The following is a 10,811-nucleotide window of genomic DNA, read 5'->3' as shown; positions in this document are numbered from 1 at the left end:
CGGGTACCATTGTTTTTTTGACCCTCGACAGTTGTACGTTGTACGTTGTACTATCCTCACAAACTCGGAGGACGGTTGTTGCACGCCAAGCGTCAAAAAAGTAAACTTTCCTTTCCAAACAATAGGCTCGACTCTGTAGTTTTTAGAATATTGCTTCAGTTCCAAATTATTATTTAATTTACAGACAAAAATAGTGACAGCTCAAACGCGAGTGAGTAGGTCGAATTCCGTGAATTCTCGAATGTCTCAATTTGAGAAATTGTGCCAGCCAAGGGTCACGACGCACAGTAAAAGTTTACGACCATTTTCTAGAAAAAAAAGGAGTTTGCTCGTAACCTGCTAAATTTAACAACCCACCAAGGAATAATGACTACGAAATTACTAGTTACCATCGAATATTGACTTTTCATATTTATTTCTTCAAATAAAAAGCACAATAATTTCAACTTTCTATTACCGTAATACACCGCAATTGCTACTGTTCCTCGAAAGAAAGGCTCCCTAGCAATAAAACTATAGGGTTTATGAGCGGAAACAAGTATAGCTCAATACAAGGAAATTTAATAGAATTTATATTTCTAGTCCCTTGTATTCTTTCATAAATCGATGTGGTTGAATTTTTTTTTTCAGTACAGAAATAATTTTGGATTTTTAAAATGTCTTAAGTTTTTAATTATGTCACCATTTTTCTCGTGTTATGCAAGATCATTAGAAATGGAAAAAAAATCATCCTACATTTTATCTTCGTTGAAAATTTGTACAAACACTCGGAAATATTAAAAATAAGGTACTCATACTTTTAATTTTTCTTTTTAATGAAAAAAACACATATTCTCCGCCGATATTATAAGTATGTACATAAACATGATAGATATTTAAATATTTTCATGAATTGGACCTCTTCCACTTTCATCGCGATTATGATTATATATTCACGTAACATATATCAACTCGTTAAACTGGCGAGGATTACACATACGTTACACTTAACTATTGATTATTATCGCAAATGATTTGCTAAGCAGATGTGCTTTTTTTTTTTATTAAATATTCATCCACGTCGTATAACATCCTCGAGTGAAGAGCCCCATCGTTCACATTAGTTTAAACGAATACGAAAGTGCTTTTGCAAATTCACTTGCAAAGGCACGTGTCAACCACATTGAATTGCAAGCTTGTCCCATTTTTGTGATTCAGTGAAAAATATTTGTACATGAAGACACGCGACTTGTTCATTCGTCGATTTCTGCTATTTTATTATTCTCTTCCATTTTATCGTTTCATCAGTAACTTATATATTCGAAAAGTCTTGGTGCCAAGAATTTTCTGATTACACGTGTCCTGTACGAGCGAAAATTACATCGATCCCCTTTAGAATACTTAAATTTTCGGTCGAAATGATATTGTTCCTTGTATTAATATATCGTACGATGGTCAAGAATTTTCACCCTCCAACTGTCTTTTCTAAATTATTCTACGATCTAACGATATTCAACTCGGGCATTATTTATTTTCAAATTTACTCTCGAAGTTGCAAATCTTATTCTTCATCCTGCAATCAATTGTCTCCAGAGTGCGTAGCTCTCTCTCTCTCTCTCTCTCTCCATTTTTTTTCTTATACAATTCGATCTGACAATGATCGTTGAGTCATATAAATAATTTGCTTATTCCATCTTTGCCATTTCAACGTCGGGGTACTTTCGACAAACACGCAGCCAACTAGCGAAATTTTGTGGTAAGCTTCAGATCCTTATCAAGATGCACCCCAAACGTTTGGTACTCCCACTCTTCACTTAAGGGTGGTCTGGAAATATTGTATGCAATTAAAACATTTACTCAAGTAACTTACTATTATATATACACCCTAAAATGTAACGTTTGAGAAATCGATTCTCTCTTAATTGTGCAATTGCAAATAAACGATAACACCTAAGAATGCATTATAGAATAGAAAAAAAAAGACAGTTAACAACGAATTGCGGCTTCGAAAAATGAAGTTTGAACAAAAAACATACCAAAAATAAATCAAATTAATTTGAGTGTATGTCCAAACACGGAGAAAGAATGGGCATCTCAAGCAGAAGCTGACATGTTAAAAATATATGACATGAAAAAATTTAGCGATTTTGAATGCATGCCAATGACACCGATTCTATATCGTCGACATATAATATAAAAAAATGAAGCGTTCTTTGTTAACATCATAACTTACTGATTAAAATACTTCATTGTTAAAGTTACTGAACATTGAAAGCCATGCAAAAAATTAAGCTGAAACAATATCTATGAAATTTGCTTACCCTCAAGTAGGATGGTTGATTTGGAAAATCTTCACCAAAGACTTCCTGGCTGGCAAATACCATATAAAGGAAGCCATCAGCATCTTTTTCTTGTTGATAAAGCTGAGCCATTGTAGTACTTCCACTGGCCATACTCCGTTGATTTACAAGGACAAAGAAGGCCTGTGTAGGGTGAAGTTGTAATCTGCGTCTGTTTTAATCAATAAAAAAGAACAGTAAATATTGGCCTCATTTCTGGCGACCAGAAGGGAGATAAAAATAAATGCCTTATTATTTTGATGAGTTCAGCAACTGTCAGGTGATCAGGAACGAGAAATTTGGATTTATCCAAAAGAGGTAATTGTTTCTCTCCGTAATAACGTTCCACTATTATGGGAATTTTGTTGGGATGCTGTTGTCGTATTAATTCCACATCGGCGATACGTTGAGCTTTATGGAGATATAACAACAAAGTATTGAAAAAGAGGACAAAATTTTCCACCTCCTCTTTCTTCGTCTATAACAGTTGTCTTACCAAAAGTCCGCTTTTCCTTGAAGGATTTGTGAGGCACGCTCATCTCGACGGATTGAATCCGTTCGAAACAAGTATCCCTTTATTTTCTGCGACGTAGAAATATTTCGTTTGTCACAGAGTCGTAGTTGGCTTTTGACAATGATATCAGCAACGTAATCGTTTCTAAGTGGTGGCAAAAAAGTCGCGAATTTGTCTCTGTCGTTTGCGAGTAGCGCTACGTCAGATCAGCTGATTGATTTTTTCACCCCAACAAAACGAGACTACCGAACGTTATTATTTAATTGCACTACAGTCGACGATTGTTGATAGAATTTAAGAACTCGACGAAGCTAAATCTAAACGAACACTAGAAAAGTTTACGCGCATTAGAGAATCACTCCTGCGTTTCACCAAAGATTCTCTTTTGCCCCTCTAATACCGCGGTGGGAATGGAGTGGGGGTTTATGTTTTTTTTTCTGCTTCGAGCGAATTTCGTATGCAATATGCGATACCTAGTGTCGACTAATCGAAGTTGAGTACAATTACCGAGTAAGAGAAATTAGAATTTCATGAATCCCTAATGATTTATAGAAAAATTTACACATATTTCAAGCACATGGATCAAGTACTTTAGTTGCAGTTATTGATCAATTAGTTTACAATAGAAACCTGAAAAACTCGAATTACGTGTGACGAAATGGATTTTGTTTACATTTCCAAAAGTAGGTTAGGATCGTCATTCGTTTGACAGCAATCAGATGTTCTGTGTTTATTTTTTTCCTGACCATAAGGTCAGGCCCGTGTATAAACACGGGAATAACGATACATCGAATAATGTCGTGATTTGTAGCCAGATCAGAAAGACGTATAAATCATCCTCGACGTTACGATGTTCTATTTTTATACAATATGCAATCATATTCAGTACAGATTTAATAATGTGAAAAATTTTGAAAATCAACAAAGGAATGTTCGATTCAAGGTTTGATTTGCGCGGCTCCAATGAAATGCATTATTAAGTCGTCAGATGTCATGAAAAGCAATGTCGGCAAAGTAGAGTGCTATTTTTAAAAAAAACAAAGAAAATTTATAGAAATTGATTTTTTCAGTAATCAATCGGTAGGCGTCTGTTAATCTTTGTCTTTTAACTTAGTTAAGTTACATGTTGGTTCTTTTCTCCTCAATAAACCCACAACAGTTCGAAAACCGCGGGTTTATCAAGCTATATAAGGAAACAGTAAATGAGCGGGTATGGCGCATATTACCACCCACCGTGCATATTCCCCATTGAAATTTTGCATTGGCATCACTGGGCTTGAACACGAAGATTCATAGAGAGGCATGATACTAATAAAAAATATTTTTCTGTTTTATCATTCGTTATAAGTATATTAATGAATATGTAGTATACAGATAGAGCGTCGGGTTGTATTTTTTGGAGTCAGCAGCGCTGATCACTCGCTAATTCAAATATTGAAGTGCTGCGTGAGCACTTGAAGAAAAAAGATACGACGACAGAGATTCTCAACTTTGTTGACAGTCGAGTAAAGACACATTTACATCTTTACCAGAAACATTTCAACGAAAATTTGCACAACTACCACCATATATCAACTCTGCAAAACATTCTATTCGTAAATCTATAAATCGCAACGACTGTATCATGAAAATAAATAATATGAAAATATTATATCTAACGGTTCATTATTTGAAAAAAATACTTCCATGAAATAACCAAACGTCATCCTGACGTTCACGTGTTTTGATCATTCAATCGGCAGAATGTCTACATTTGTAACATGAAAATCATTTTTCATATTTCGCGCACTCGTATTTAAAAAAAAAAAAATCGTTGATGTAGTTACTCACGGTTACAGGAACGGGCCTCGATCTTCTTCCTACCTTTTTCTCCCGCGATCCTTGCGATCTCCGTTTTCCTCGACGATCCTCTCTCTCCCTCTCCGTCTTCCTCCACGATCCTTTCGCTTTCCCTCTGCCTCTACGATTCTCTTATCCTGCTCCATGGTTCTGATCATAAAGAACTTTCCACATATTTTCAACACACTTTTCTTCCAATGTTTTTTCGTCCTCCCATGTTTGGAATAAATCATTTCACCTTTAACTTTTGTTATCACTTCACCGTATCGCAGAAAATCGTAATCGCGATTTATTATCACAAAGTTATATTTCCGCTGGTCTTTTTTTCGAGAACGAACTTGGCTTTTTATTCACCAAAAATTTAACTTTATGCCGACGCGAGAGAAAAAATTCGTTATTTAATTGTACGACCAATTGAATACGAAAATTAACATAAACGAAAAAAAATATCCCCATTTTCAGGGGGGGCTCTTCTTTACCTTACTCTTCCCTAGGTTTTTTCCCCAGAAAACCGTTTTTGCGCAAATGGATAAGCCAATATGTCGAGTAACAGAAACAATTGTAGTGACAAAACCTGTACCACCGTTTCATAGAGAATCGAGTGTGCCCGCGTGCGTGCACGCGTGGTCGGTTGCTCGCGTCCTATTGTTAGCATTTGACTAGTAAAAACTATTCGTAATGCTGTACATAGCTGCGGTTATACGCGTTGCGTGCGTTGCTTAGCGTGCAGCGTTTGCAACTCCGACTTATCTGCATGGAATCTTGCCTGCGCGACTTCAAAGTGATACAGAAACTGTATCGAGCTCGGAACTGTGTCAAACTATCCGCTATGGAGTAGATTTACTGACTGTCCGTCTTCGCTTGCCGACAACCCCATGGCTTTAGGACCGTGCGTTAGGTGCTTTGCTTTGCGTTGCGTTGCTCGGGGTATGCTTGCATCTTAGCTTGCTTGCGGACACGCGCGCGTGCGAGCATACACAAGACTCTCGAAGCTATGTTACAGGCGTCACTAAACTCTTTCTGTTACTGGCCCTTGCCTCGATACTATTTTTCACGAATTACCAAAATTTTATAAATACTCATTCATGTGCAAATTTTGTAATAATAATAACATCGAGTGCGAGGACTTCCCTATCGGCTTATCTATATAGTTGCGTCAAAAAAAGAAATCTCAGAAATTAAAGAAAAAAAATGTATATTGACAAGGAGCGAATCATTATTTTTTATTAAATTTCAACTTTAATATTTGTAACGTTGTGTTTTCGTGTCTTTTATCGATTCGCACGATCTTAAGTTCTTTTATTTTGTAATTTAGATGACCGATCAGTTGCTTCAGCGAGATTGAATTTACTGTTAAAATTATGAAATAACTGTTAAAGCTACAATAATTGATAAAATTATGACCGCTACCAATTTTTATTGGTTTCTATTTTATTTGTTTATCGATTGATTGAAAAAAATTAAATCGTAAAAAAAGATTATTTTAGTCATTCAGGATAAAGGAGGATTCCACGTGTCGTATTTCGTGCCCCGTTTTCTCAATGCACTGGAATGTACAATGCGTAGCGATAACGGCACGCTCACGTTCCGCGCCAGTCCTCGCCCTACGCCCGCCGGGCGGTGAGTGAAGCGAAAAGCGAAACGTGTTCTCCCCCTCCCGGTGCGCGCCAAGCGGGCCGAGCGACGTGAGTACCAGTGTTGCCAACTTAGGGGTTTTCCCCCTAAATTTAGGGGCAACGCAGATGCCTAGGGGTTTTTTTAGGGGCAATTTTTTTTTGGGGGTTTTTTTAGGGGCAACTTTTTTCTAGGGAATTTTTTAAGGGCTACTCTCATTTCGAGTTTTCAAGTGTTCGGTGCGTGTTAAAGACGAAATATTCTACCGAGACCGAGACCGTGTTCCGATACTGTGAGTACTGTAAGCCCTATAGGGATGGTACAAGTAGACTACCGCGCCACTAGTGGTGAAAAGTGAAAATTTTTGGGGATCTTTTATCATTATTGTATTATTATTATATATATATATATTCAATTATTATGATTATATTTCAATCAAAGTATTGAAAGTGCTACCCCAAAAACTTATAAATTATGACATTAGAGGCGCCACGAGTACTTTCGACCTGCCCTCTATCGAATCTGCACCATCTCTATTCGCTCTGTGCGCGTGGGCGGAGCCAAAAATCTAATACTACTACACTAATAGTATTAGTGTGTTCATGCATACTGCCAGCGCCACCATAAAGGGGACTCCGGCGTTTTTGGAGGAATACGTATACACGACACACGCTCACTTTCAAAGTAGTATGTTTACGCGCACGGAGCGAATACCAAAGCAAATACTCGCAGTACTCACAGTCACAGTCAATATCGGAACACGGCCCGAGTCTCTTGATTCTGCTCGCTCGCGTACCTTCTCGGATTGCAAAGTAAGTCATTTTCGTTTTTTGAAGTATCAGCGAAAAAATAAAAAAGGTATTAATAATTCAAACTTATATTCAAATTCATTACAGCATGCCAAAAGAAAAAAACAAAAAATATCTGCAAAAATATGTAAAGTGTTGGGAGACCGATTCAGCGCTTCAAGGTTAGTTAACATGCATTTTCTAAATTCGAATAAAATATATATTCATTCTCAATTTTTTCTATTAAATATTATGTTTAATTATTACGCTCTGTCCGAACGACAAAACGGTTGTATGTAAAGATACATATAAAGATACGTGGAAGTTGAAAGTGAAAAACGAGGATCGAATGAAAATAGATTCAGTTTTTACGTTTACAAGATTATTAAACATAATCAACTCAAAATAATGATTGTTCCAATTCGGTTAGTTTAATCTATGAGATGAATGTTTACTACACAGGGATTTCTTCAAAGCTTGCAGATCAACCGAGGTTTTCAAAGTTTTTTCCTGAAAAAGGTAATTTAAGTTATGTGAACCAGTGTGTTCTGGTTCGGTTCGTAGAATGTGTTTGATTAAGAGCTTCATTTGGTGGTAGTTTCACTGGTTTCTTTTTTCCTTTTCATTCCAGGTAGTTAACCTCAATTTGATTCCATTTTCACCTCCTCGTCTTGCTTAGTTTCCTACAATTTTTCATCAGTATATAGACACTCGTACTCCTTCGATTCCTCTAATACTTTTAATGTTTCCTCCAATGTGTTTTCACCTAATGTTTTAATATTTCTTCAAGTATGCACTGTTTTAATTCTTCTTTATTTGTGATGGTCCGACTAACTATTTTAAACATTTGTTAATGTTTATATGGACTTTCGCAATTGATATTGATAAATATCATAATTTATTATTATTATTAAATGTCTTGTGGTTTACATTATAGGTTGGCTAGGGCCTGATCCAACTGATACATGTTCTGCGGTCTGCAAATATTGTCGAATATCGTTGAAAGCTCACAAAAAGGATTTGATGAACCACGCAAAGACAGAAAAACATAAAAAAGCTGTATCCTTGGACAAATCAGCAAAGACATTCGAACCGTTGACTTCAACATTTGAGCCAGTTCTGACAGAAGCAACGAAGATCGCCGAATTGAAAATTGCTGCATTTATTGCAGAACATAGTTCACTGCAGACTGTGAATCACATGATCGACATTCTGCCGCAGCTGGACCCTTCGTCACATATAATTTCGAATTTGAAACTCCATCGCACTAAATGTTCGATGTTGATCAAGAACGTCCTCGGGCCTTGTATGCTCCAAGAACTTATCCAAGAAATTGGCGACGGTCCATACTCACTCATAATCGACGAGAGTACTGATCTTTCAACGCAGAAGGTGTTGTGTATCATGTTGCGATTTTTCTCTTTCGAGAAACGAGAAGTGGTTACAACGTTTTATCGGTTAATCAAATTAATCGATGCCGATGCAAAAAGTGTGCATAGTGCCATTAAACTTCAATTAGAACAAGATGGTTTAAAAGTTGAAAATATGGTCGGCATTGGCGTTGATGGAGCGAGTGTGATGGTTGGAAAACACAACTCAGTTACAGCTTTGTTTAAGCGTGAAATAGATGACCTAATCGTTATGCCATGTGTTTGTCACTCACTTCATTTATGCGCTGAAAAAGCATCGGAAATGTTGCCTCGTCCATTAGAATTTTTGGTTCGAGAAACGCATAATTGGTTTTCTTACAGCCCCAAACGGTTAGAAAAATATAAGCTTTTGTACGAAACAATTAATGGTAGTGGAAAACCGAATAAAATTCAGGGTCTTAGCGGAACTCGTTGGCTTGCTCGATCCGAGGCTATCGATACCATCTTAAATCAGTGGGAAGAATTGCAATTCTTATTTTCAATTGCAAAATCAGAAGACAATTGTCACATGGCTGCTCAGTTATACAACATCATGATAAGATTACCCTACAAAGCTTTTCTTATTTTTTTAAAATACGAACTGAAAAGTGTAACGCAATTAAATTTGCTTTTTCAAAGTGATTACGTAGAACCTACGAAATTACTTGAGGATCTTTTTTTGATGTTCAAAAACTTACTGCAAAAGCTCGTTGTACCATCGAGCTTGCAGAAATTAACTGACAGTGAATTGATCAATTTCGATTTTCAATCTTGTTTAATGCATACTTCAGCAATGTATTTTGGCTACGAGTTTCACGTCATTGCTCAAGATATTGAACCAACAGAATTATTGGATGTTAAAGAAAGGTGCAAAAAATTTCTCTGTACTTTGGCTCAAGAGGTTCAAAAAAGATTGCCGGACAACTTATCTATCCTAAAGACGATGGCCGATCTTCATCCTAAAATCGCATTATCGCGAATGAAACCCAGTTTAACAGGTATTATTGCAAAATTCCAACGCACTCACTTATACGGCAATAAGAATGAGACAGAGTCAGAATGGAATCAATTGCAAAATAAATCGTGGCCAAATACAGTCAATTCCGTTGAATTTTATTCAGCCGTTTTTGTAGATTATGATTCTGCTGGTCAAAAGCGATTTGAAAACATTGCCAAATTTTCAATGGCTCTACTTACACTTCCGATTTCAAATGCAAGTGTCGAACGCGCTTTTTCGACATACAACGTAATTAAAAATAAATTACGAAATAAGCTGTCTCTTGAAGTACTGCAAAGTATTATGATGGTACGGTTCACTTTACAAAGACAATCCGGATCTTGCGTCAAATTTGTTCCTTCTGCCCGTATGCTCGAAATGTTCAACGTTAGTATGTACGATTTCAAAAATGCAAACAATACTCAGAAACAATGTGATTCAGTCGATGTTGTCGACGAAATATTCGATAACTACATTGGCGAAATATGAAGACGCGGGAAAAAAATTCTTACAATAAAATGTCAATTGTTCTCTTATTAATTTGTTATTATAAATAACATTTTTCACTATTTGTATTTATTCCATTGTAAAAATTACATGGTGTAAATTAAATGATAATTTAATTCTCACTAAATGTTTTTTGTTCAATGTTTTTATTTTCCGATATTTTCATTAAATTTTCATTACAGGAATATTTTTTAGATTATTATAATAAAATTCATTATAAAAATGTTTATTTTTATTTAAAAGTATAATTTTAAGCAATATTCAATGTTACGAAGGAATATAGCGCTTCTTCAAAAATAGGGGTTTTTAGGGGGATTTCAGATGGATTTTGGGGGGGGACGGTCCGTAGGAGTTGGCAACACTGGTGAGTACGTGAGTAAAGCGAATCATGTTGCGCCTGCGCCTCTCCTCTGTCTCGAGCTCCGCCCGGTGTCCGCCCGCCCCTCTCCCCTCTCTCCCACTGACTGACCGAACGCCGCTATCCCCACTCTGCTCTGCTACTACGCTATAGCGAAAAGTCCAAACACGACCGAGCGTAAACGCGTGAAAACGTAAACACGTGAAGAACGATAACAAACTGAACGAATTATCCAAAATCCATTCGTAAATATTCACCGATTAATTGCCATAATTATCAATACACAAAATTGTATGTACCGAACCGTTGAATAAATTATGATCATCCATTAAAATTATACATTATTTGTGGCGCTCTAATATTTATTTATTAAGGTATTTTTATCAAATTTTAATTAATATTTTTTTATTTGCGACATGGCGATTAGGAATTTGCGCCGTGCAAATTCCCCATAGTTCATCTTTTGT

The 10,811-nt window shown here is 36.4% G+C and overlaps 2 protein-coding genes across 4 annotated transcripts; one reads left to right on the top strand and one right to left on the bottom strand.

The window, feature by feature from the left end:
* Positions 1 to 396: 396 nt before the first annotated feature.
* Positions 397 to 3,229, bottom strand: LOC122412918 (microtubule-associated proteins 1A/1B light chain 3A-like). The gene is made up of 4 exons (XM_043422908.1): positions 2,815 to 3,229; positions 2,567 to 2,729; positions 2,301 to 2,490; positions 397 to 1,804 (listed from the first exon to the last, which is right to left on the bottom strand). The coding sequence occupies exons 1-4, from the start codon at positions 2,855 to 2,857 to the stop codon at positions 1,790 to 1,792; spliced, it is 411 nt and encodes a 136-aa protein (XP_043278843.1). The 5' UTR covers positions 2,858 to 3,229; the 3' UTR covers positions 397 to 1,789.
* Positions 3,230 to 6,450: 3,221 nt separating this feature from the next.
* LOC122413532 (uncharacterized) lies at positions 6,451 to 10,015 on the top strand. Of its 3 annotated transcripts, none has more exons than XM_043423950.1 (4): positions 6,451 to 7,097; positions 7,182 to 7,255; positions 7,550 to 7,592; positions 8,011 to 8,108. In XM_043423950.1, the coding sequence occupies exons 1-4, from the start codon at positions 6,888 to 6,890 to the stop codon at positions 8,017 to 8,019; spliced, it is 336 nt and encodes a 111-aa protein (XP_043279885.1). In that variant the 5' UTR covers positions 6,451 to 6,887; the 3' UTR covers positions 8,020 to 8,108. The 3 variants fall into 3 exon arrangements, with proteins under 3 accessions (XP_043279885.1, XP_043279883.1, XP_043279884.1); XM_043423948.1 differs by having other exon boundaries at positions 6,883 to 7,097; positions 7,536 to 7,592; positions 8,011 to 10,015; XM_043423949.1 differs by having other exon boundaries at positions 6,886 to 7,097; positions 8,011 to 10,015.
* Positions 10,016 to 10,811: the final 796 nt, after the last annotated feature.

Source organism: Venturia canescens, chromosome 7, assembly GCF_019457755.1.
Source record: "Venturia canescens isolate UGA chromosome 7, ASM1945775v1, whole genome shotgun sequence".
Taxonomy (NCBI): domain Eukaryota; kingdom Metazoa; phylum Arthropoda; class Insecta; order Hymenoptera; family Ichneumonidae; genus Venturia; species Venturia canescens.
This window is presented reverse-complemented; position numbering and strand designations above follow the sequence as displayed.